We start from the raw sequence: 26,660 nt of genomic DNA, 5'->3' as shown, positions 1-26,660 counted from the left end.
CTTATTGTTTCCAAGATTACCTATAGCATGGACTTTTCAAGTTTATCATGGAAGTACATATTCCTCATACTGTCTTTCCCTCTTTTGGAGAGGAGGGTAAAACAATACAGTATCTCTTTTTATTTACATTCTGTGCAAGATCAAAAACTGTCCAGAACTTTCAACATGTGTTCAAATGTTTTGGACACTACTCAGCAGCTGTGTCTTCATTTGCTTCTTACTTTCATGTCCAGGTGGGCAATCTCCTGGGAAGACATCAAGTGTGTTTTAAGAAGGGAAAGGAAATCACAACACAATTCTGAGCTGGCATATGTCTGCCTGTGGTGGCTCTGCGATCTCTCTGGCAGGTGCCCCAGCCACCTGCCCCGAGGTGCCATTCTCCCCTCTTTTATGTGCTGGGATGCTTTGAACTGCTTGTGGTTTTGGTTTTTGTTTTGTTTGTTTGTTTGTTTGTTTGTTTGTTTTGTTTGGTTTGGTTTGGTTTTTTTTGGTGTCAGGAGCTGGTTGTAACATATTGGTGAAGTCATGAGGGGAAACATCACCCACCTCATCTCGAAGGAGGAGGTTCAGCTAAACTCACACCACCTTTTGCTTTATTTGGTTCATTTAGCCTTATTTTAACTGGAAAACACACTTCAACATTTATGGGATCCTGCTCTTTCACAGTGTCAAGAATTAGCCAGTTGTGTTCTCCTTGCCAGCCAGCATCCTTCACAGTATGTTCATGTATTGCCCACTTCTTCTGAATGCTGACACCATCCTAGTGAAGGACTGAAAGGCCAACAATCAGTTTTCATCTAGCTTTCAAAAGCAGATAGATACCAGATACTTAACTGCTTTTATAATCTTCAAATATTCCCTCTATGTGTCTGCTTTTTTGAAGACCACAGTGCCAGTTAAATTCTAAATTAAAGCTTTTTGTCATTATTATTTATAAAATCCAATACAAATTAAAAATAGAGGATAATTACACAGAATGTGTTTTCTTTGTTTGTAACATACTTCTTCTATTACATGCCAAAGCTTAAACAGGTCAGCACTGGTCTTATCCTTTCAGTGCACAACAGGTTCACAGCGCTGTGTGAGGGACTGTGAAAAAGCTGCCACTTTTTCTTCTGGCTTTCAGTCTTGGCTCCAAAACTCGAGGGAGTCCTAGGCCCACAGGTAAGGCCTGATATCTCTCTTTTACTCTCTTTCACTGCTAGCTAATGCAGCTTGCTGGGCTACCAAAATGCTTCCAAATGCTTGGTCCGCAAGTTGTGATTTTGAATTTGTGCATCATCTGATGCTGGTTGCAGACACACTGTTGCCTTTCAAATAAAGAGGCTGTAACAGACTTTGCTGGTCTTCTATTCACCGGCTCCCACCTTGCTTACATTCCTTCTAAGCGTGGTGTTTCCAAAGCAATACACACTCTACTAAGTAAGAAAATAGTCTGCAATATGCTTAAGTTGAGTAAATGAGAAGCAAATCATAGCCTGAGGAAAATGCTAGTCAAAGGAAAGGACACATAGAAGGAGAAAATGAAAGGAAAAAAGTACAAAGCACATGAATGATGTTTCACTACTTTTCTTAGTTAGCTTAGCTTACTCCTGAACATAAAATTAATCTCAGCTTTCAAAGACATGTCATGGAGGAATTTAGCTCTGATTATTCTCAGCTTTGTTCTGAGCTAAAAGGTGCTGCATGAAGACCTCCAGCAACTTCTCTGACCCCAGGTGAAATTTGACCTTTGTAGTTGGAAGCAGCAGGCAATGGCTGAATGGGATTTTTAGACCACTCAGAGTGGTTATTGAGGAACATTAGCAATGCATAATGCCGCTTGCCATCTCACCTCAGTCTCTTCCAGTGACATACAGTGATTTTCAAGTCTGGTGTGAGCATTTGTATCTTTAAATTAAGATAAATCGAGAACACTGAAGTTGGTCTGTGGCAATGGCTAGCAAAGCTGAGTAGTGTCTGGAGTCCTTTATCTGCCTTTTGGCATTTCTTTCTTAGTCCCACAAGTTCTGAGCCCGGCACAGGTACTGTGCATGTCTGGAGTTTAAAAGCATATGTTAGTAGCAGCATGGGGTTGCTGATAATATCTCTGGAAAGCTTTTCTGGGGCTTCCTGGGACAAATCTAACCTTCATCAAGAAGAAAACATAACAATGTGCTTTTTCAGACAAGCAATTTCTTAGAATGTGCCACCTCTTGAAATTTGAATGAGTTAATATTTCAGATTCTTGCCTGGTTTTCACAGATCTCAACCTTTTGTTTCTGGAGCTTTGTAGAATTTAGCAATCTTATGCTTGTTAAATCTGTAGTTTTGCTTATGTTGTGTGAATATGCACTCCTGAAATGACCTTTTGACAACGTTTGTGTGTTTTTATTTTCATTTTCACTGAGCTGAAAGCTGTGTACATGATTTCAGGGCTAAGATTTGATAAAAATCGCAGTAGGAAGATAACACTAGGGATGGGGTTGTTGTTGTTACCTCTAATCTCCACCCCGCTACCTCTCCCAGGACTGATGCTGGTAAATGCTGTTTTTTTCTTAACTGTCTTAAATATTCTTGAAGACTCCTTGGCTTATTTCCAAAAAAGTAGAGGAGCACTGGAAACTATCAAATCTCTAAGGAGATTTAGGAAGCCCTAAGGTTGGGTTTCTGGAGTGTTGTTTGTCTCCATAGATCTTAAAAAGACCCTTATCCAAAACTGAATAAGAAGAATGGTTGCAATTTCATCTATTTACTTTCTCTATAAAAATTAGTGTATAAAAAAAAAGAACTTAACTGTTAATAACATAGATAACAACCCTGAAATACTTGTATGAGTTTAGCTGTTTGCACATGGGACTCCAGTTTTCTCCTAGCTCAGCAAATGGGTTTTTCATTGCTTAAAATCTGTGTGCTGCAAAATGCAGTTCTTGGAGACTTCTTGTACATTGAAACCAAAGTGGACTTTCTTTAGGTAATAGGGAGTTGCTGATAGATGTGATCCTTCCCTGTGAGAGGACTTAAGAAGGCAGTAATTTAGGAGCAGCATTGCTGCTCTGGGGCTGGGGAATGAGATGATGACTACTTCCAACCCAACTTTCATTGTATTCAGACCTGTAACTGATGTCATGCAGATAACAGTTTTTGTCCTAGAAGTCCTAATGGGTAATACAAAGCATATGGATTTATTAAACTTTATGGTAGTGACAGAGCAGCAGTAGTAATTATTTGTGTGTTCTGCCATTTTTAAAAGATGATTTCTTTCATTGGCATTGTGACTGTGTCTGTTTAACTTAAAATGATTTGACATTACTTAGAACATCTTACATTTACCATGACTGATGTGGTAGTAGATAAACTGAAGAGTCTTGGATAGTCATTCAAGGTAAAATGCGTGGCACCCAGACAGTACACCACGTAAGTCTCAATATGTTTTTCCTTCTCTACGTTTAAACCATAGAGCTTTAAGGTCAAACAGGTCTCTGAAACAAATTTGACTGATTGTATTAAAATCAACTCTGTCTACGTCAGACATTTTAATTGTGCTTGTACAGATACTTCTGTCTAGAGAGATAAAATATTAAACACATCATGAATAATGCAGCTGTCTCACAGTACTGTGATCTTATGTGAATAAGGAAGTCATAAATTGCTTGGGTATTGAACTAGCACAACCCTTGCTATTATTTCTGCAGTGACAGCTTATGCAGTGACAAGTTGCATGATGTAATGTTGAACATTGTGTGTTTTTTAGAGGAAAAAATGGTACTTTTCCATCTCTCACTGCCGGGACAGAGCTGTGCATTTGTCTGCACCCTGGCAGCTAACACAGTTGTGTGGAAAGCCAAAGTTTAATGTGGCTTTGTGCAGAGGAGAAGTCAATGGAGACATCCATGTGAAATTGCATCTTGAGCCATGGAAAGAAAACTGAAGATGCCTTAGGTAAACACCTGTTCATTAATGACCTTTGGCTTCTAGACTCTCTCTCTGTGGGTGCAGTTCTCTTCTCACTCTTGCCACGTGTTAATACTATCTCAGCTGACTCTGCTTTGCTATTTTTTCTGCTGAGCTTCAGCTACTGCAACCATTCCCTCCTTAACTTTCCTCCTTCCTTTCACGAGTATGACCTGGCCTGCTGGCTGCAGTCTGACCACTGGAAGATGTTGCTTTTGTCCCTCAAGTCTTTCTGCCATGGATGTATTTTTTCTTTCACTTTTAGGTAAAATTAGATATTTCTAATATTTTTCTGAAAACATCTCTGCTGAAGTTTCAGTTACACAGAGGCTATGTCCTTTAATCTTCAAGATTAAGATGGGCTTTTCATTCCCATTTGCCTTGCTCAGGACTGGCCCTAGTATGGAGCATTTCTTCTTTAAAGAAAAAACTTTAAAAGGGGAGAATTTTGCTTTTAAAATTAATCACCATGGCAACCTTTACAGTGAATTTCCAAACATAGAAAGTTGCCTTTAAGAAGCATGCTCGTCTAAGAGAAAGGTGAGTTTTTACAGCTTCTAACAATGTTCCCAGAGAATATAAGATTTTACAAGAATCAGAGGAATTTTATATGCAGAAAGGAAAAGTTATATGATTGTGATGATGTGGCATTTTTAAGGTTGCTGTATGCTAACTAATTTCATCATAATGCTGGCTTAAAATAGACTTGGAGAACTATATAGAGCCTAGTGGCAATACTTGTGATAAAATATAACTAGATCTCATCTAGGTGAATTTATAGTTAACAGTTTGCCAATGTTTCTCTCATACTTAAAACATTATTTTTCCTTTTCCTAGTTCTGGGTTGCCTTTTTATGCATATTCAGAATCTTACTGGGAAATAACTTTTTTTTAATCAAGTGAAGTAACAGAATAGAGGGGGGAGAAAATAAGTCACTCATGCATTAAAAGATGAAAATCCCTCACACATTACAGTTCAGTGAAATGTAACTTTAGCACTCATCTCTGTTCCTCTGACTTCTCTCAGTATTCAGATGGATTATTTTATATCCTGTTATCTGTGTGTATTAGATTCAAGGAACATGGAATTTCTTCTCCCACTGGAAATTCCTCAGTGAAAACATTGTACATCACATGAAATCTTGATGTTTTCCCTGAAGTGGGAACTCTGGTGTTTCATTCTGAAATCACCAAAATAAGAGCATTTTAGAATGAAACTTTGTATGTCCAAAGGAGGTCTGAGATTGGGAGAAGGAGCGTACAGACAGAGAATCTCAGTCCTCAGTATCTGTGCAGATTTCAGAGGGTGGTAGGGAGGCTAATGGACTGACAAGAGACAGCTGCTTTCAATTGAATTGCAAAAATACCGTGGAAAGCATTCTGCTAAAAGAATTGCAGTTGGATTCAAAAGTATATCAGGGTGTGGGGGAGTGTTCCCACACTTCATGTAGTGGGCAGGAGGGCAGGTTAGTTAGTAGAGGACTTTCCTGTTCTCCTTCCATGCCATCTGCGATTGTAATTGTGAGGTCTTGAGCTGCACATGAGTGGCGGGCTGAGCTGCACTGCTGATGTCTGGAGTGGGCACAGTAGGCTTCGGCTGTGAGCTCACTGCCTGGTTTTATTTAACTGTATGGCCACTGGTCTTGTCCCCATCTTGGAGAAAGCAAGTCAGTTCTGCAGGAATTAAGGCTGGGTGATGCTGCTAGCCCTCCGGAGGTATTTCTCTGTGCAGTGCTTATGTGGAAGAAATGGATTATAAAGCACCTCTAAGCACTGGAAAGCTTTGGAAAGACTCTTTTAAAAAAATTATTTTATTAATGTAACAAGTCATTTAAAGGCAACAGCCTCAAGTTCAGTACCTCAGTAGTTCAATTAAAAGTCAATGCGGTTAAAAATAAGCTCAGTTACTGAATTATTCATGTTATGTAACATCTTTAGAAAAGTTTAACTTTTAGAACAAAGTTAGCCATAAAGTTAATAACAGTTATCTGACGTGTGTGTTCTTTTGAGATGTCTCTACCATAATGTGGTGATATTTTCATTTCATGTGAAATATGAGTAAGTAAAAGATTGTCTTTCATGCTTTTGTGATGGAGAACAGGAGATCAGTGTGATCTGAAGGGCTATTTTTTCTCATGTGTACAAGTACCTGTCAAGAACTTTGTTTTAAATTCCAAAGTCAGCTGAAAGCTTGACAAGGTGTTTGGTCAGCGAGCAGCTCAGCAAGCAGTATATTTACAAAACACCACTGAGGCATGGGATTGTGTCTGCAAGAAAGTTGATAGTAGGTTATGCCAAGTGATTGCAAGTTGAACAACAATTTTTCAGAAAAGAAGCGACTGTTTTGAATTACTTTGACTGAGTTTCTGAAAAATTGACTGAAGGATTGACCTTATACAGGTTGTCAGATGTTTTCCTTCCCCAGTGCTTTTGATAGATAGGACTATAGCTAGGTCAAAATATTACTCATATAGGACTATAGCTAGGTCAAAATATTACTCATATCATCCATCAGCACATAGCAAAACCTAGTACATGCTTTTTTTACTGAGAAAGTTGGTTTTGGGATTTGCAGCTGTCAAAGATGCATCTTTATTTTCATGTTTTTATGGACAATACGTGTTCATTTCTATAGAAGGGGTGAACAGTAGACTTTATGCATCATAAATAATAATTGTAGTTTTAAAATTAAGGAGAAGAGATGAACTATGGCATAGTGCAATAAGAAGGGAGAATAGAACTTCGCTTCGCACATTTATATTCTCTTGCACTTGTATAAATCAGAAAGAAAGCAGTCAGGGAATTATCACTTTGTATGAATTAAGAATATTTATGATCTTTGTATTCACTGAATGTGAATTTGGTGTCAGGGAGAATAATCACTGAGTTCTAAATTGTGGATATTCACAGAGATTGGATTAAAGTAACTGCTCTGAGATTTGTTTTTAACTGAAGATAATATATATAAAATTTTCATAGAGTCATAGAATGGTTTGGATTGGAAGGGACCTTAAAGATCATCTAGTCCAACCCCCCTGCCATGGGCAGGGACACCTTCCATTAGACCAGGTTTCTCAAAGCCCCGTCCAACCTGGCCTTGAACACTTCCAGGGAGGGGACAGCCACAATCTCTGTGGGTAACCTGTTCCAGTGCCTCACCATCCTCACAGTAAAGATTTTTTTCATTATATTTAATCTAAATCTACCTTCTTTCTGTTGAAAGTCATTACCCCTTGTACTGATACTTCATGACCTTGTAAAAATCCTTCCTCAGCTTTCTTGTAGGCCCCCTTTAGGTACAGCTGTAAGTCTCTCTGGAGCCTTCTCTACTCCAGGCTAACAACCCCAACTCTCCCAGCTTGTCCTCATAAGGGAGGTGCTCCACTCCCCTGATCATCTTTGGGGACCTCCTCTGGACTTGCTTGAACAGGTCCATGTACTTCGTATGTTGGAGGTCCCAGAGCTGAACACAGTACCTGAGGTGGGGTCTCATGAGAGTGGATTAGAGGGGAAAAATCACCTCCCTTTACCTGCTGGTCATGCTTCTTTTGACCCTACACCATTAAATTCTAGAAGGAAAAAGCAGTTATGGAACTGATAAGACCACCAAGTATCTCGAGCACATTTGGACAGCAATTTAGAAGTTACTAATTCTTATGAATCATCATTGTATTTGGTTTAATACTTAGGTTCTGATGTATTTATCTGTGAAATGGATTGTTAACTGGAAAAGCTGAGAAAAAAGGTAAAGGCTGGATATTGTCGACAATTACATTTTCTTTATTTTGATTGGTTTAGATTTACTTTTTAAAAGTCCAGGTGGAGACCCATAATTGCAAAATGCATCATAAAAGGAGCAAGTTTGAGAGTTGCAGAGGTAGGAGGAAAACCAAAACTGAGCAGTTTATGAAAAAGGAAGAGAATGTAACAACAGTTTCTTTGCCATGTCTTGATCACTGAAGGAGGTATGTCAGTAGCTATAAAATAAAGACCATGCCTGATTTTCAGCAAGAAGAGATGTCACATAAGGAGACTGAAAATGTCAGGAATTGAGGGGAAATACTCTCTGACAGATTATATTCTTATCTAATGTTCATTTCTCACAAAACTTCATCCACTGCAATTCTAACTCATCTACTTTCACTTCTAGGCACATAATATACTTTATTGATTGAGGAGCATTAAAATAATCTTTGGAAATCTATTTCCAGATTGCTGTTTATGCAATTGTAATTATGACTGCTGTGATCCATTAATAGCCTTTTGTAAGCAGGCTCATATTGCTTTGTAAATTAAAAAAAATGTTTCTGGTTGGTGGATAACTAATAGAAATTTAACAAGAACATTATCTCTAAACCCAGACTTTTCAAGATTTAGGTTTGTGTGCATCAAGAATTGTAAGGAAGAGAGGAGTCCAGTGGGACCCGTGACTTTCAGTGCCATTTTGATTCTGTGGCTTAGATCAAATATGAAGATGTACACACTGCTTGTTCTTTCAGGAAGTATATAAGACAGCTTTATGTAGTTATGTCTAACCAGGCATTCACACAGGGAAGGAATGAAGTAGGTGGGTTGGTTGGTTGGTTGGTTTTTATGTTGTTGGGTTTTGGGTTTGCTTGGTTTTTGGTTTTGCTTTGTTGTGTTTTTCTCTTTGTGGATGGTATACTATCATAGGAGCAGAGTACACAACCATCTTTTAATTGTTCAGATGCTGTGCATTGCTCAAACACAGTCTCATTTAATGACATGTTAAGCTCTTCTCAGAATCACTGCTAACAATTTGCAGGATTGTATAGGCAGTTTTGTTGATGAAATTTCCGTTTAGGAATTGTTCTGTTCATGAAGATTGCATTCTACACACATGTTGAACTGCATGTTCTTGACTCTGGGCAAAATGGTATCTGTGAAGAGAAACAGTCTCTCTTCCTTAAGTATCTGGTTGTTTTGAATCCTCAGACTCCCGTGACATTCAGAACAAGTTCAGCATCATTCTGAAACTGAAATGTTCTTACAAATACAACTTTCAATATATTTGCAATACTTACAAATACAATTTACAGATACTTGCAATATTTGTTAGATATGTATTGTGATATTTTTAGTGGGGTTTTTTTACTGTTTATGGTTTCGAAAATGAATGAACAGTAATGGGATATTGAGTGTCAGACGTATGAGTGAAGAAAGGAAAAAATTTTTTAAAGGTATCAGTGAATGTCCTTTCACTGAGAAGATACCAGTCACAGGAGCTAAATTTAGGCATATGTTTCTTTTTATAGGTTGTTTCTATATCAAGCTAGTTCAGCTGGATTAAGAAAATTTGTTTCTCTTCTGCGTGTCCTCTTAACCTTCAGGAACATCCAACTAACATTGTGTTTTATGTAGTGCATAAAACATAGCTTAAAATCTGCCTTGCATACTTTACATGTTTTTCTGAATTGTTAATGTATCAGTGAATTATTTACCCATGGAAGAATGGTGGGCCTTGCCCTTGCACAAGCTGTTATTCGGTAAATGAGTTAGAGCATGAACTGCCTTTTACAAAAACAAATCTGTATGTTATAGACCTCACATCTTAGAATGTAGTTACTGCATTTTTATAGCCTCCTGCCATTTCTTCGGATTCTGCTATAAAGAGCTCAAGAAATTAAAATGGTGTTGATCAGTAGAATGCTTCTTTCAATCTCTGTGTACTAATCTGCCAAATACAGACAATCATTATGTGATTACTGGTGTCTTTCAGAGTTTATTGGTCTTCCATCAGAAATACAATCTAGCTCAGAAGTGAAATAAGCAAGACCTGTGCTTTGTTCAATCCAGATCAGTATAAGTTGAGAACAATCAATTGAATCCCTATGAGGAACACGGCAGGTTTACATATTCTTTTCAATAGCATCTTGTTACTATTAATTGCCCAGAGTCTTGCCAGAAAGATGAGGTAGCAGATGAACACAGATTTCACTGATGTCTTCGGCATGCTACAGCTGCCATCCCCTCTGGGGATTGTCTTCACTTTATGACCATTTAGAAAGCTTGGCACCATAGGCTTTATTGCAACCAAAAGCATTACTTGCCAAGAGAGAGTGTGCAGGAAATTAACAATGCACAAAAGAAAGACAGGTAGTATGCATGTCTCAAAATTTCTGATACAACTGGCCCCTGTTAACATGTCTTTTCCATAGAAGAGGCTGATGGCAGTCTTAGGTATTTCAGCAAGTGTGACTGTGGAGGCTGGTATTTCTTCCTTGCAGAACAATGCTCGTCAAGACTTAGCTAGAGCATACCACAGCACGTCCTTTCAGTCCTTTCAGCCTGCATGAGAGCCCCTTCCCCAGGAGGGTGTGGGAGACTTCTGGTCCTCCCTCCAGCTGGGCTTCAGTGTCAGACCCTGGGACATGCGAGGTGCTGAGGCCTGGGACATGCCCATGGGTCCCAGGCTGTAGGAACAGCCTGTATATCCGTAATGGACAGTCATTTTCGGAGAGCAAAAACCTTCCTATGCATTGGACTTGACCCAGCCCATGTGACCTGTTTAGTCACATACACATCTGTCCAGATGCATCCTTACTTAAAAGTATTTTATTCAAGCAATATGCTTTGTTGCAGTATGGGATACAAAATGATTTTTCCCAATTGGGGGAGGGTGGAGAAGAAGTAACTTTTGTTGTCCTAGGACCTTCCCCTGAATACGTTGGCTGTATAGGGTCTAATTAAAATCAGAACAAAGTAAAAGTCAGTTGATGGTTAATAAAACTATCTGCGGGCAGAGAGCATTTTGATACCAAGATGGTAAAAGGCCCTACGTAGCTGAGGGACTGGCTGGGTGAAGGCAGGAGCGTATGTTTGACCTGCTGCTTACAGGTTCCCTAGAGAGCATAGCCAGGGCTGGCCTGGTCCTGGAGCAGCAAGAGAGTACTGATGGTGAGTCAGTCCCCTGAAACAGGACACAAAAAGACAAAGTTAAGCCTGATTGCTGTGCTGAAAATCGTTACTGTCTGCCCCATGAAGGCAAACACATTCAGATGTATCCTGAGCTATCTTTTTTTCCCATCTGTGAAGTCTCATGGGGTTTTTTGTGTTTCACAGATGATGTCTCAGATCGATTGCGCTGTTCTGCATTATAGAGAATATCTGATTAAATGAGATGAAATGACACGTGGTATTTGAAATGTAGCAGTTGACATTAAGACAGCACATTAAGATGTGAAAAAAAAAGAATTCTCTGTTTTTAAATCTACCTGCACTCAAAATATATCTGCATGGCTAGTGCTTCACCGCATTCTTTGGCCAGTAAAAAGAATGGGACTTGACTTGGTGCTTTGTTTCACAGGGCATTGTGGTTTGTCCTGATGTTTGTACTACCATCACTGCTGGTGTGTGCAGTTAACGTTTTACTGTAGTGTATGGGCAAAAGACTCAAATTCAGTGCAGACAGGTTTAATGAGAATACATTTGATTTTGAAAAGCAGAGTAATAGTTGTTAAGAGAAAGCAGTTTTGAATGCAATGCTTAACACAAGTTAAAGTAAGTTTTAAATCATCTCAGTATTCTGAGTCTATTTTTGGCTGGAAAATGCCATTTTACGTAGTAAAATAAATATGACAAGAGTGACTGCACAGTTTCCAAATCAGCAAGTACCACTTAAGAAGACAGATCCAATCTTCCAATTTTTTTTTTTAGGAAATAGGTATTGCTTCAAAGAAAGAAGTGTTGACATGATGTTATTTATTGTGACAGAAACTGAGATATGAATTTATTCGATTTTTGTATGAACCTATATTCATTCTAGTGCAAGTCTATTCCACTTGCTTACAGAAACATTGAGTCAAAATCCAGAATATCCAATCCACAGAAATTCTAATATTCTTGCAATTTTTTTTTTCCTTTGAATCCCTTTTGAGCACTTTCTGAAGTCACTTTTCAATATATTGCTTACAATATTTCTATCAGAATTTGCTTTTGGACAGCTGAAATATTTAGTCTTGGTTGGAATTCTTGTCTTCGCTGTATTTTGTTTTATTATTTTGATGTGTTTTGCTGCCTGGTTATAATTTTTATGTTTTGAATTATTACTATTTGTATATTATAGTAACATCAATTGATGTTTGGTATTACAGATGGTGTTTCAGTAATTGAAATGATAATTGGATTTTGGCTTGCTCAGAGGCAACTGGTATTTAATTGATATGTTAGGTTACATTTTTCAAAGTGTCAAGTAATTACAGAATAAAAAGCTAGGATATTCCAGTCCAGATAAGGTCAGATTTATTTTCTAAACAAAATTTTTGACCGCAACTCTTGACTTTGGGACGTTTGGTTTTTTTTCCTAACAAATTGACAGTTTTTTCATAGAGGAACATTCTACTGAGTATGTTTTATCAGCTTTTTGATTTCTATTGTGTCTATCAGTTTTCAGGACAAGGTATTTTTTTTCACTGCTATTTTCATACTGTGGCAAGCAAAGGAACTTTTTAATTTTTTTTTTTTCAAATTACTCTTCAGAATGCATGTGGTTCTAATACTATTAAAAGTCCAGTTGTTACAATAAAGTAAATCAAAGTAGATACTAAAACAAACAAAAAGAGAAAAGTGGCAAACACAACAAAAATGCAAGCAACCCCAGCAGAATTCAGTGACCTGTGATGGTGATAAACAACACTGATTGCAGCTTGCTGGGTGAACTGAAGGAGAACATATTTACATACAGTTGTTAGGCAATTATCTCAGTAGCCTGAAAGATACAGCAGCATATATGCACTATAGAATACGTTTTCTTTTTGTAGAGCGGAATTAAATAATGAATTGCTAGACAGAAAAAAGAAAAAAAAAACAAAAACAAACAAACCAAAAAAACAAGACATAAATTAGTCAAATTAGGGATCTTGGGGAAAAAAGTTCCATTTATTCACCTGGGCTCATGACTTGCATAGGCAGTACCTTGTGTCTGGCACAGTGCCCCTGCAACGTGCCCATGACAATCATCAGTAAGTCAACAGCAACCAAAAAGAGCTTTATATTCGTTTGGCTAAGCTTTTCTCTTCACTTATGCCTAAGGAAGAGAAGTGGTTTTTCAGACTCATGTCGACCATTAAAGTAGGATTATTATGACTCTCTCCAAGACATTTTCATGACTTCAGGTTGTTAACTCACATCTCTATGAGCACTATGGGAGTTTTTCAGTCCTGCTAGATAATCACTATTGAATGCTACCTTGTTATGATTTTAATAAACCACCTTTGAATCTATAAAAACAACCCTTTGATGATGGGCCTATGGTAAGCATGATCTTTTTATTCATTAGGACTTTGACAGATTTAAACACCAGCTCTGGATGGAGTTACACCACGGGTAATGCAACCAATTTTGTAGGGGAGAATAGGCTATTCCGGCCTAAAGTACATTTGCAAGTGTAAGCCCATGTTCCCCTGGAGTCTACAGCTCTTTAACTGATCATTTCTAAATCGGCATAGATAAAACTGCATGAACCCAGTGTGTACACAAGCTCCTTCTTCATGGAGTCCTGGTTCTAGTTAAGACATACCTTTGATCATAGTTAAAAACGCAGATCCTAACACAGAGAATGAGAGGCACAGAATGATGCTACTCTCCTCCCATTGAAGGAGAGTAATTGAAAAAAAGATGCAGTAACAAGTAATGCACCTTTGTGAAGATTTGTTTTGCTGGTACAAAAGGGCTGTACAGTGATGCTCTTACATAAGTGATAAACATGAGACCTAGAAGGCAACTGAAGTGGAAAAAGATGCAACATACAAATGAGAGAAATGTAGGATTGTTTCCTGAAACCTTTGCTTGCCACAGGGAGCTTGAGTGGGTGGGTTAGGAGTGATATCCCTGATTCACTGGAAAATTGCCCAAGGAGAAGACATGTGACAGGGATGCAGAGCCCATCTACAAGTATCTTAGGGCAAATTAACTTAGAAGGGAACAAAACTAGAAACATCATGTTGCCACTGTAAATTCTTGTGGAAGACACAGCCTGAACATCATGGTGCTACTTCTTGAAATTCTCTTAATGTGCATTTCAGGTCTTCATTTCTTGAAAAAGGAAAGGAACAGAGAAGGGAGCGACCAGGGATGATTGGAGATGTACAAGAGCTTATTGGTGGGGAGCAACAGTGTAAACCAGGTCTCCTAAGCTTGGGAATAGAAACAATAAAGGAGATATGATAGAGCTCTGTAGTATTCATAAGGAACAAAGAGGTAAAGGGAAGTGGTCATTCATGATCCCTTTCAATACAAAACTTCGGGGATGACATGTTTCAGACAAAGAAAAAGCTATTCCTTCACAGGCTGTATATTTAAGGTCTGTGGTTTCTTTCTATGGAGAAAATATATATCCTATAAATTTTTGTAAATTCAGAAGCCAACTGGACAAAATTTTTGATAGAAAATGGGTACAACGTCACATTTGGGGAACAGTTTCTGAAGCTACTTTGGGTCATGAAAATCTTGCCATATGTCCAGTATTTGGGAGGGAGTGAGGGGAAGACCATGCAAGGACTCAGAAAACTGACCGTATGTAACTTGTCAAGACGCAGTGTTAGTCTTTCTCTCCAGCCAGTCCAGTTCCTGGGAAGTTCTATAACTAGTAGCTTTTCTGTTTGCTTATTTAAAGGTTTGCAGTTGTGGGGTTTTTTTACATCTGATGTAGTCAGGAGTGTTTCAACATTTTCAAAGCTGTACTTGAAGCATAATCTGGTCTTAGATATGATTTCATGAATCATTTGTGACCAATGGCAAGGGATTTGATACTGTGTTGGAGAGGTTTTATTTAAACTTCTGAAAAATGTTTTAATGTGGGAATCCTAATGCTGTTATAACATTTTCCCCAAGGTGTAGAGAAAGATAGCCATGCTTTTCTGGAAGGGTTTGTTATCTAAGTAGAGCATAGGGTGGGAAAAGATGGGAACTGCCTTTAGACTGTGCTTTCAGGCATGTGTACAGAGGGCAGCAGGTAAATTTTTCTCTCATGCTCATTCATTTCCACCTAGGATTCAGAGCAAGCAGAAGAGTCCATCATGGCATCAAACATAGTTGTCTGTCTGCTAAGTCTCAGATGAATCTGGGTTTGCATTAGGAGCCTTTTAGTTTTATGTTACTTGCCCTTTCTGAGCTTCCCCTTATCAAGGCTAACTTCAAAACGTGAAAAAAACTGAAGCTGTCTGCAGAGTATCATTGACTTTAGTGGGAAATACGTCAATTTGCACAAAGTGAGGAAAGGGTACTTAGCTTTTTAAGGTGGACAAATTAGCTCACTTTCTCTTTTAGCTTACTTTTCTTTTAGTTGAATATGGAATTTTCCTGTTTATATAGTGCACCTTAAAGCCTAATTTTCTACTCTCTGCCCATGCTTCCAGAGTGCTTCCTTATAACCTTCCTTATCTGTGCATTGATGACTGCAGGGTTTCCAGAGCTACTTTACTCTTTATGGCCCTACATAACTGTGCAGCTGAGATTTTCTTCCTCACTTCTTGCTCTGTGCTCCCCTGCCCTTGCTCTTCTCTGAAAAGTGCCTTGAAGAGAAGGGGTCTGCCTCAATAGGCTCCTAAGGCCTCCACATAGGGCTGAAACAGAATTCAAAAAAACACATAAAAGAGAGAAATAGCTGAAGTAATTTGTCTCCAGCATAAGCACTGACATTCTGGTGATACCAAACCAAAAGGGTTTACTGCACCTGCCAGCAGCAGTTTGTTATCTCAGAGAAGGTCTACAATGCGGGTCAGGGCAGTTGAGGCTAATTAAGCACTGTTAGCTAATGGATTGTTTATACAGCTTTGCAACTCTTCATTGCATTATTATTGCTTATTCATGTTCATATTATCTCTGGCTAGAGACAGACACATCAAGAAAGAACCTATAAATATATGCCTGTAACCCAAAGTAGTACAGGATGGAAACAGAACTAGGGCTGACCCAACCCTGAAAGTTGCTACAGGGGGGTGCCTCCCCAGGTGGAGAGGTGTCTCAGTCCTGACACAGTATAATTTGGATACAGGGCCTTGCTGACCTCAGTTCTGGTGCTAGAGCCATCTCCACCAGTACCAGAGCCACTGGGCTATGCTCAGTCAAATAGCACAGGTGTGCTGGATGAGGTCTACTGTGTTCAGGTGTTGCTCCATGCAGGCTTGTGGGGTGCACGCCACCTGCTAGCCAGGGCCAAGGCATGGCCAAAGCAGATGCCTCATCAGATGCCCTGGCAGAGTGACTCGTGAATAGTGCACGATGTGGTCGTTCATTACTGTAGCATATGATGAGCCAACAAAATAGATATCACCGTCACATAAACCTTTGCATGCAGTCACACTGTTAATGTTTTCTACTTTGAGTAGTTTCTCCCTCCTTTTTCTTCTTTATGTTTGATTTTATTGCTTCCTGACTTGCAAGTATTTTAATAGTCTTCTTAATGTTCTCACATGCAGGTTTTATCTGTAGCGTTATATATTCTTTAGTGTCATAAGTATGCTACCACTTCATAAGAGGCAAAATATGCTCAATAGAAATGCTGCTTCAGAAAAATTTGTAATAAAAATTTGTAATAGCTAGAAGCAATCAAAGTTAGCCAGAAGCAGGATAGAGGCTGCTTTTCCCTGCTGGAAAACTGCACAGCTGAGATGTGTTGATAGGAAAGGGGTGAAGGTATTTCTCTTAGATGAACCTGCAAGCTCAGAAGCCTCTATCGAGGAGAAAAGGTCAGCAAGAAGAGCAGCTCTTCATGGAGACAAGAAAAAAAAGATAGAAATATAGGTAAGGAAGAGAAAGGCATGTGAAGACTTGAAAATACAGAGGAGTTTTGCTGCATGCAGGAGGGCAAAACAGCTGAGTGATACATATAATACTTGAAGGCTCAAATCTCATTCATCTTCAAAACACTAAACTTCTACTTCCCCACTCTTAAATACTTGTTTTGCAGCCAGCCGGGTATGGGTGACTGAGCTCTGTCCTGAAGCCACTCCTCCAGGGTGAACGGTTGGCTGTGGCTACTGGCCAGTATTCAAGTCTTTCACTTGCATTTGCACTGCAACTAAAATGGTGCTTGTGGTCCATTACATTGAGGCAGGAGAAACTACTGGGTTTTGTAGCATCTATACTACCTATCAGAGCATGCTGGTGTGCTCATACCCAGCTACTGAGCCTACCAAGTCACTTAAAAATGACTATGCTGCACGTACAGTCAGGCCATGTAGCCAGGTATTCCACAACACTGGGATTTTGGTGTCAGCAACTATATGGCCAAGCCTGAAGACAGGAGAAAAACTCCACCAAACATATTTAATTGAAAACCTAGCCTGCAGTGTACTGCTGGAGAACATCTTTCTTTCTTGATATTTTGTGTGAGTGTCATCATGCCGCAAAAAGTAACTGAGGTTAACTTTAACATCTGCTCTTCAGAGATGTCTGCGCTGTTTTCTCAAATCTCTGACCACCAAACCCCAGGTTTCATGAGCAGTGTGAGTTATTTCTAGGAAGAATAGGGGGAGTTTACTCTGAAGTCTGCTTACTGACAAAGGTTCACCAAGTTTTCATCTCCCATGAGCTGCATGTGCTATTCCCAATTGCTTTACATTTTTGCAGACTTCTAGTTTAACAGAAGAAACGTACATAGAAAAACAAGATTTGGTCACTGGAACAAAATCTGAAATGATAATTAAATAAGGACACTTGCATCTTTATCCTGTACATGGTTCTCTTGAAAATAATGGAAATTCACTCTCCTAGTGAAGACTCTTATTCAGAAATCTTTGTTCTTCTTATATGAAAAAAATAACTGCAGAGGGAAGGAGAGTGGGGTGAAGAACTCCCAAATATATCAAATATATTGTTGACACACCTTTGGTATAAACTCTGGTAATTTTTGAGCGCAAGTTTTAAATATGTCCAAAGAGTAATCTGTTTTCAATAATTTTCAATAATGCTGGCACATTCTTCCTCATGTAGTTTGGTGTTAAAATTTTATAGTACCTCTCTTTAGTGGAAGAAACAAAGGTTGCATATAACTAGAGTCAGGTTGTTGACTGAACATAATTTTGGATGTGATCAATCTGCAAATTTTGCAGTTTTTAAGAATAATGATCTGGCTGCATTATTATTTATTTTGATGTCTGAAAAGAAGTGCTGCACATAGAGTTTAGGAAGCTGAGTCACAGCTGCACAAGTGGTTATAGACTGTTTTCCGAATGCAAAGAAGCAATTCACTTGAACCTCAGAGAAATGTAGCAGTCAGTTTGTTTGGAACCAGTTCCTAAAATTGATCATTCGTGACCAAATGAAAGCACAGCCTTACTAGATCTAGCTAGTAAGTATGGGCCTGTGCCAGGTTCATGTTTAGCGTTGGTAGTAAAAATTACTGACTCCACTGTAAGGTTCAGAGGGATGGTTGTTTTAAATGATAAGACAACCAGGGGTGATGCTAAAAGGAAACGGTTATGGTTAGTTTTTTTATACCTTAAGGATAATTGCACAATATTTTGAGCATCATGAGTTTCTAGTGACTGCACAAGAAGTCAAGAGCTCATTTTACAGCTGGGACTTAGCTTCTAGATGTTGGAAGCCCCTTATGGCTAAGCTATATGGCTAACATGGTCAAAAAAAAGGGTTGTCCAGGCATGCGCATTATCATTCTGCCCATGTGGATTACTACCCTACCTTTCTCAAGATTAATTGACTAAATAAGGTAACTGGCATTTAATGTGATTTCAACAGTCTTTAGAAACAGCTGGCAGTTACATTAGTCCTGTGATCAGGAGTTGTGTGAGCAGTTGCTGCAGGGGAGTCCTCATCCCTTCACACTTCCTGCAGGAGATCAGCTCTGGTGAAGTGCAGTAAAGTCAGGTAGCGAGCATGCAGCTTCGATTCTGAATGCGCAAAACCATCTTAAATGAGAGCACTTTGCACAGCATTTCCTCACATGTGCAACCCCTCTGTTTTCACAATTTGCTTACAGAAGTGGCTGCTCTCTTCCCCTTGGTAGTATATTATGGATTGAAGTGTATTGAGATTTCAGAGGTTCAAAACCTCTTCCAGGACCTGGAGGTTCACATAGATTGACTTTCAGTGGAACTGGAAGAGCAGAGTCATTAAGGCATTCTTGGACATTTCGGTGAGGGATCCTGTCACAAAAAAGAGCAATCTAATCAATGTTATCTATTGATTTTGAGTGACTGCAACTTACAATGTGCTTGCAATATCCAGATTTCCATTTTTTAGGGTCTGCTTTTCCATCTGCTTCTCAGTTTGCCCATTTATATCTGTTTAGGGGTTTTAATTTGTTTTTTAAAACAAAGAGTGTTTACTGATAAAAGAAGCAAGAGTCACGATTAAATTAAGTGTAAAACAGTAGCATAGAATTATCATTCAGCTTTGTTGCCTGGAAGAGATTTCTAAAGGTTTTCACCAGAGTATGCTGAGAGTAATTCAAATTGAAGTTGGAGCAATTGCATCAATGTGAAAGTAAGTAAGTCAGAATCAGCATGTTTTTTACCACAAGATAGTAATTTCTTTCTAAGACTGTACAATAGACACATAGGAAATTTCAACTTTGTATTTCCTTTTGGGAAAGTAAAGCCTGTTTTTCATCACCATTTCTATTTAAAAATTGGCTATATGACAAATTTGAGAATGTTTGGTGTGGAAGACAATTTCCAGTGTTGTAGGCAATATTTCACAAGACTGGTGAAAGTGGAATTGTTTTTCAAGCTTAAGGTCATGTTATTGTTGCTTATAGACTTACTGTTTTTCTCAAAACAGACCTTTATTTTTTCTTTAAAAGCTAGTTACCACCTGAAATGTAGCATCTTTTCTGTATGATGAGACTTCCTAACACTTGTGAATGCTCAGAAGAAACTATTATTGCCAAGTTTTAGTCTGTCAATCAGGAAATTGTCATTTAGTAACCTCTATGATAGTTATCTCATTAACATCATCCTATGTGAGCTGTGTGGGTTTTTTGAAGGAATGGAAGGCAATTCCTCTGGCAGGCCAGTAATGCAGTAAACCATGACTGTGTATTAATTTAAATATCTATTAGTGTGGCCGACTCTGACATCTGCAGCACAGCAACAAAGATGTTCAAATTTTTCATTTTCATAGAAAACTCATGTTTTCATAGTTGGTTTTTTTTTCTTTAAGAAGGCTGTTACAGTTCCATTTAAAACCATGGTAATTTTTATATTTTAGTTATTCCATGCTGGTCTCTTGTATCTAATGGAACTAATTCTTACTCCTGTCAGGTATAAGTTTATCTATTCATGGGGCTGAAAAGCGTGCACAAATCTGTCAGAAGAGAACTGCATCAAGCTACCCAGCGTCACAGCATCCTCCTGTGGTTGGGCATCTTTCACTTCCACAAGTCAGAAGGTCAATAAAAATGGAAGCTTCATCTTCTGGATCTAGTATTTCAGCAGTCACTGGTGGAAAAGCAAAAACCCATCAGACAGGTAACAGATTTGCCTTGACACCTTTTTCAGTTCCATTTCTTGTGTGATGTGCCATGATGCTGTGAAGTTGGTATTAACAGCATCAGATCATGCCCTGCATGGAGATCAACCTACTGATCGTCAGAGCTATCCATTGATGTTTTCTCTACATTTGTTATTTTTTTGTCAGTTATAGGTTACAGGGAGTAACAACAGTTGGGGGATCTGAAAGTGTGAAATAAAAACATAAGTTTAATAATAAAAAACCATACAACATATAGTGGTATCCAAAATGTTAATGCAGAGAGAGCTTTGGGCTATTGTTTTTTACTGCTGCTCATCTTACAGATGTGTAATTTTGATAAGCCCTGAGCTAATGGCAACGCTCTAGAGGCTACAGGCATCCCCCATGGAACTCAGTAATTGACACTAATGTTGGTTTTGAACAAAGACATAATCCAGGGCATAGGTCAAAGTTTTGCTGCTAGAATGCAAACAAAAACTTTAGATATTTTACAACGATATTTTACAACATATGTTAACTGGTTAACAAAGTGAAACTTTTAAAAAGAAAGCCAGAATCTCCTGGGAACCATCAAATTCTAATTGACATTATGAGTTCATCCCTTGTTATGTTAATTGCCAGAGCTATTTTAGAAGAATCTTTTCTTATAACAGGAGAATACAGCTGTGCTGGCCATGTTCAGTCATTTTTCACAGTAAAAATTAAACTCGAACTTTCTATGCTGAGTAAAGCAAATTAAGGCTGCCCATAAAGTCAGTTTTGTAGCTTTTATGTTGAAGTGTTCCAGCATTGCTGTCCAGGAAAGGGCATGATGCACGCCGTATGCAGCTATTAGGGTGTATTTGTGTGAGACAGACAGTTCTGCCTGCAAGCCCTTAGTGTGCTTCCATTGCCTTGCAAATCTAGTAAATGGCTTAATTTTTGTACAAGTTGAAAATTTAGATTATTTGTTGTGGGTTGCTGTGCAAGTCTACTGCCATGAGTTTCATGCACCCATACTATTTAGTCACCATAATCTTTGTCAACGTAGATTAATTAAGAATTTACAGTGACTCATAACCATATGCTTTGTTTATTTCAGTTCCTCTGTTCACTTGTTTGTCCTATTTTTTCAGCTTCTGTTTTTTTTTTTCTTTGAAGTATAGAAATTACTACTACAGAAATGTTGTTCTTGCTAAAGATACATATAATCATGACTGTAGCATGTTAAAAGATTGACAAAACCCCCCTGCATCACAGTTTGTGAAAAAAGTATCTTGAACATGCACAGTAACTGAGTTCATTTTGAGCTGCTACACATTGTGCATCCATGTGTTGATACATATGGCCTGTGCTTTAATACTAAATAATGTACAAGCAACATATACTGACTTCTGATTGAGAAAAAGATCCCTTTTTAGGTAGACCCCAGACATTTCCTAAAACAGAGCTCATTAGTGAGCATCATGTGGATGATAATTCTCTGAGGAATTTAGCTTTCACTACAGTCATATGAGATTAGTTTTATCTATCATATTCTGCTTTTTAGACACTAACAGCATCTGTGACCTACAGAGAACATGCTTGGCAGCTTGGTTCAAGGAAGGATTTAGTATTATGACCCAGGTTACAGATCTTACACAGCCATTTTCCAAGCTATCCTCCTGCTGTTGCCTATGGTAAATCACTCAGGCTTTGTTCAGTCTAATTTTAAATAGCTCAAACAATTTGGGTTCTTCCTGCTACTGGAGTGCAGTTATCACAATCAAGTAGTTCTTGCTATTGGAGTAGTATACATTATATTCAGTCTGAGATTTCCTTTGTCCAGTTAACAAATACTCCGAACATGAAGACAGTCTGGCATAACAGATTGGACAAAAAGGTATTCTGAGGACTTAAAATGACATTTTTAATTCTTTTCAATCCGAGAGGCTAGAAGCATGGAAAGAAAAGATCCTTGATAAAATGAGAGTTATGATTGAGTGTATTTTTTTCCTTCTAACAGCACACTGCTTCTGTTTTCTGCATACCGCTTTGTTTTCCTTGCTCATTTTTCTTCTTTCTAGGATGACACTTTTTATTATTTATCATTAATTCTTTTTAATTGACAGCTGTTTCCTTTGACTGAAGTTCATTGGTAGCTACAGGGTAAGGAGGAACAACTATAGATACTGCTCAGTTACAGCACTCATTTTCAGTTTGCTTCCCTGCCCATTTCATTTGTAGCTGGTAAGGAGCCTGTGGCTGAAGACTTCTACTGTTCCTCTGGGTGTTGGAGTGGCTAGCAAGCAGAGTTGTCTGTAATGTGCCTTAATTTAAAAAAAAATGGCTTGTGCAAGCTTGCAAAGAAGTACTGCTCAGCCACAAGCAGAACTGCAACTTCTGAGCCCTGATCAGAAGGTATCAAGTAACTGAAACAAAACACAGAGGAAAATGGAGAAATGGGTGGAAGAGAATGGTTATTAATGGTGAAGACACCTGATACCTCTGCAGGTGTGCCTGGATGAGGAAAATTCCTCTTAGAAAGGAGAATAGCAAAGACGAGTAAAGCAATCAGATGGTAAATTTAGATGCAATGATATTAAGGTAAATTTGCATTCCTTCCAGAATCATTCACGACAGTATTTTTAGTTTTGAGAGACCTCCAGTTACCGTCTTCCAGTTAGGTGAGCAGTTGTAGTACATTGTGGGTACTGGGCTATTGAAGTACAGGGCTCAAAGCACTTGGGGCAAATATTTGGCTGGTATAAATTGTTACAACTCTTCTGAAAATGGTTTATGTTCAATGTGTCTGTGTTGCACACAGGAGTCTTATTTTGAAAGTGATGGTAATGAACATTTAGGCTGTCTGTAAGAGTGACAGAGCCAAGCACTGAACAAGCTTAGAGGAGGTTAAAATATTCCAATCCGTTCCCTCCACGTCAGGGTTAGGCAAATCTGGGGACAATAAAAATGCTTGCCTCACTTCTGATGGCATTGCACTTTTGCAGGACTTCAGTTTCTGTGTTTCTGTTTGCTCTTTCCATTGATACTTTTTATTCCAAATCAGGGCAGTGTTATCTTCTGCTGGTGACGAGTTCCTTTATTCTCAGATTCTGCAGAACTTGTCAAACCTAGTTTCTATAGGAGTCATTAAATTTGCTGGCTGTGGAAAAAATGCCTTATTTAGTAAGTCTAAGCAGCAGTAAAGTTAATTATTCCATTGTATGAAACTGGAATCTTCATAGGTGTTCTCTAGGTGCAATGCTTGCTGACAATTATTACCCATTTTCTAAAAACAGGGATTCAAAGGTTCCCCAGCAAGATTTCCTTTCTCTGTGCTTCCTGTAAAGGCCTCTGGTTAAAGCTTAATGTGTTTTGAGGTTTATATAGAAGTGTATATATAATAATGTAGATATTTATTTAAATCACATGTACAGATTCTGATCTGCAGGCCATCTACACATCCAACAGGAAGGGTTGTCTCTGAAATAATTTCTTTCCAGAATTTATTAAATGTGTTACATAAAGAGTCTTCACTCCAGAAAACACATTAAAATATTTTAGAAATTTCTGCTGTCAGTAGTTAACTGTTCAGAAAGATCTCTTTCAAAGCCAAAGAACAGTACATTTTGGAATGGAGATTCCTTGCTACCTGAAATGATATAGGCATATCCATGATATTTGGAAGAACTTTATGTTCAGTGGCAGGGAAACACTTACTTGAAAGCACTGGCTTCTGGCATTATGGTGGAAGTTTAGTGGAGTCATTGGAATTCAGTGAGAATCTTTTTTTTGTCAGTCTTTTGACTTTTATGACAAATAGTAACTGATAGTTATGTTCTAAATGTTAAAGGAAGATGTGTTTGCCTTAGGCATGCTTTTCTTGACTTTTGGATCCTCTTTTTTTATTGCTCATCAAACTGCAGCATTTTTATTGATGCCTGTAGTTATTGGACCTGAAAATAAGAAAGAAGATCTAGTGGTGTTGGCCAACAGAACAACTAATTTAAGAGACAAGGAAAAATACATGGCTCTTGAAACTGTGACAATCAAAATTAAAGCAAAAAAGGAAAGGTACATTTAATGAGCTTAGAGAAAACCTAATGAACTTTGAATCATCAAAGAAGCTAGAACTGAGTCCTTCAAAAATGATAATTTACTGTGCAAAAGATAAATTTTTTTCATCACAAAATATACACATGCTTGTCAGCGGTCACATTTGGTTATGGAGATCTGTGTTAGAAGGGATTTGTTGTTACATCACATTCTCTTTTCTTTGCTGATTGGCAGGACGTGTGGCATACATCTCTCAGACTAAAAGAATAAACTCCTGCAAATAATTCTGCCAGAAAGGCTTGTCATGCAAATATTTCTTGGCAGCAAATGCAAGCGTGGTGTGGGAATGGCTGTTGTAAACTGAAAATTTGAATTCACACCAACAGTAGTGCTGTTATCTTATTTGTCTAACATTATTAGTGGAGCAGCCTTTTCCACTGTGCCTTCTGCTGGGTGTATATAGAACTTCCTCCCATGTAGAATGAAGCATGGAAGAAGCAAGCAGATTTCAAAAAAAGTTTATCCCCTTCATTAGGCCAATTTTCTTATTAAATTAAAAAAAAAAAAAAAAAAAGCGCTTATAAGAAATGTCCCTATGCAGAAGGGACATTAATGTCAGAGGAACCAGTCTGCATACTTGTTTTCTCTTTTATCCACAGCCTGTGTTCAATACAATTCAAGTTTGATGCACCAAGCAAAATTTCTATCATCTCTGTAGCACAGGCATGAGCTGGACATACATCCCTGCTGAACACAGAGACAGTTCATTGTCCTGACCATTGGTGCTCTGGAGCCTCTGCAAAGGTCCTAAGGAGAACAGTTTGCCTCAATTACAATGAGGACCTTTCTTTTGTCACTGAACTGAGTGACAGGTTGTCACATGGTGATTTATGTGGTACTTTGAATTAAGAGCTGAACTAGCTAGCAGATGATGCAGAGCCTGAAATCTTCTATCACTTTGCTTAGTCATTCAGCCCATTTCATTCATCACTTTACTTCTCTAGGGCAAAATCCACTTCTTTGAAAATTCCTGTTCCTAAGCTAAAGTCTCCTAAAATGTTTATTCTGGCAGTTTGGAGAACAGTTTTGCAAACAGCATGTTACAAAGGAAAAAAAAGCTAGAGGATAAAGCACTGTCTTTCAATGCTAACTGTCTTGTTTAATTTAAAATATTTGATTTAGGCAGAATTTGAATCCCTTTGTATCAATTTGTGCTGCACGTGACACATACAAGTACTGATCCTACCTGGGATCTGTGCAGACCCTCAATAAGAGGCTTCAAAAATAATACTAATAATTTTCAGTGGTGGATTAGAGGGTGTTCTACTTACCTGGGGAGTATATAATTTTAAACTCATCTCTTTCCAAAGACTTCTTTTTTTCCCCTTCCTGCATTGATAGGTCTCCTTTTTGCTGGTGTCATCCACTCTTGTAATCAATTATGTATGGTTACTTTAATATTAGTACAGTTTACCCTCAGATTTTGACTCCAATAGCTGTTGTTAGTTTTCAATGTGTAGTCACCTCATGAAGGCTGCAAAATGCCTCACTGTGGATGTTCTCGATTTGTTCCACCCTCAGAGAGTTTAGTCTCAAGGGGAAACTTGTCCATAATAGGAACAGGCATCCAGATGTGGCTTGGCATCAAGCAGGGAATATCGCTGATCCCAAGGCAAGGTTGTAATGTCCTGTCTTAAAACAATTAAAATCCTATTGTCTTAAAACAATTAAGAAAATTCTTGACCACCCTAGCTTTTGCTAAAGAAAATAGACTATATATAAAATTTTACAATATTTCTGAGAAATTAATGATCAATTTTATTTTAAAAATAACCTATGATTCAAGAAGCAATGAGAGAGACTTTGAATAACCAGTTATTATGTTCCTGTAATGCTTGACTGAAAAATGTGTCTTTTTCTTAGCTTTGTAGTTCTTGTTTAAAGAGGTTATTATGTAAGCCTCTATTTCGAATGTAAAATATGTTTCATATATTCCAAGGAAAGATTCTTGCAGGTAGACTGTCAAAAGATGGAACAAACTAGCTCCTGCTTTGGGAGAGATGCTTTTAAGATTAGAAAAGACATTTGACTGTAACAGGGATGCACAGCAATTCTGATTCCCACAAGATGTTTGTTCCAGTCCAAAAGTAGCAAGACCTCTGTCCTAACACCAAGCCTTCTGGTTTATTCTGAAATCTCAAAAATAAGTTATAATTTTCTTTGTAAATAAATTAAAAAAAAAAAAAAAAAAAAAA

General features: G+C 38.2%; 1 protein-coding gene across 5 annotated transcripts in view; it reads left to right on the top strand.

The window, feature by feature from the left end:
* The window catches only part of ANO4 (anoctamin 4), a 203,708-nt gene that overhangs the window by 46,970 nt on the left and 130,078 nt on the right, over positions 1–26,660 (top strand). For all 5 annotated transcript variants that reach the window (XM_026868394.1, XM_026868396.1, XM_026868395.1 and 2 more), the window contains exon 2: positions 20,178–20,384. In XM_026868394.1, the coding sequence (XP_026724195.1) occupies positions 20,315–20,384 (70 nt within the window). In that variant the 5' untranslated portion in view covers positions 20,178–20,314. The remainder of the gene's footprint in view (positions 1–20,177; positions 20,385–26,660) is intronic.

This window comes from Athene cunicularia, assembly GCF_003259725.1.
Source record: "Athene cunicularia isolate RWA chromosome 1 unlocalized genomic scaffold, athCun1 chr1_part2, whole genome shotgun sequence".
In the NCBI taxonomy this organism is placed as follows: domain Eukaryota; kingdom Metazoa; phylum Chordata; class Aves; order Strigiformes; family Strigidae; genus Athene; species Athene cunicularia.
The sequence above is the reverse complement of the archived record's forward strand: the minus strand, read 5'-3'. Positions and strand labels throughout refer to the sequence as shown.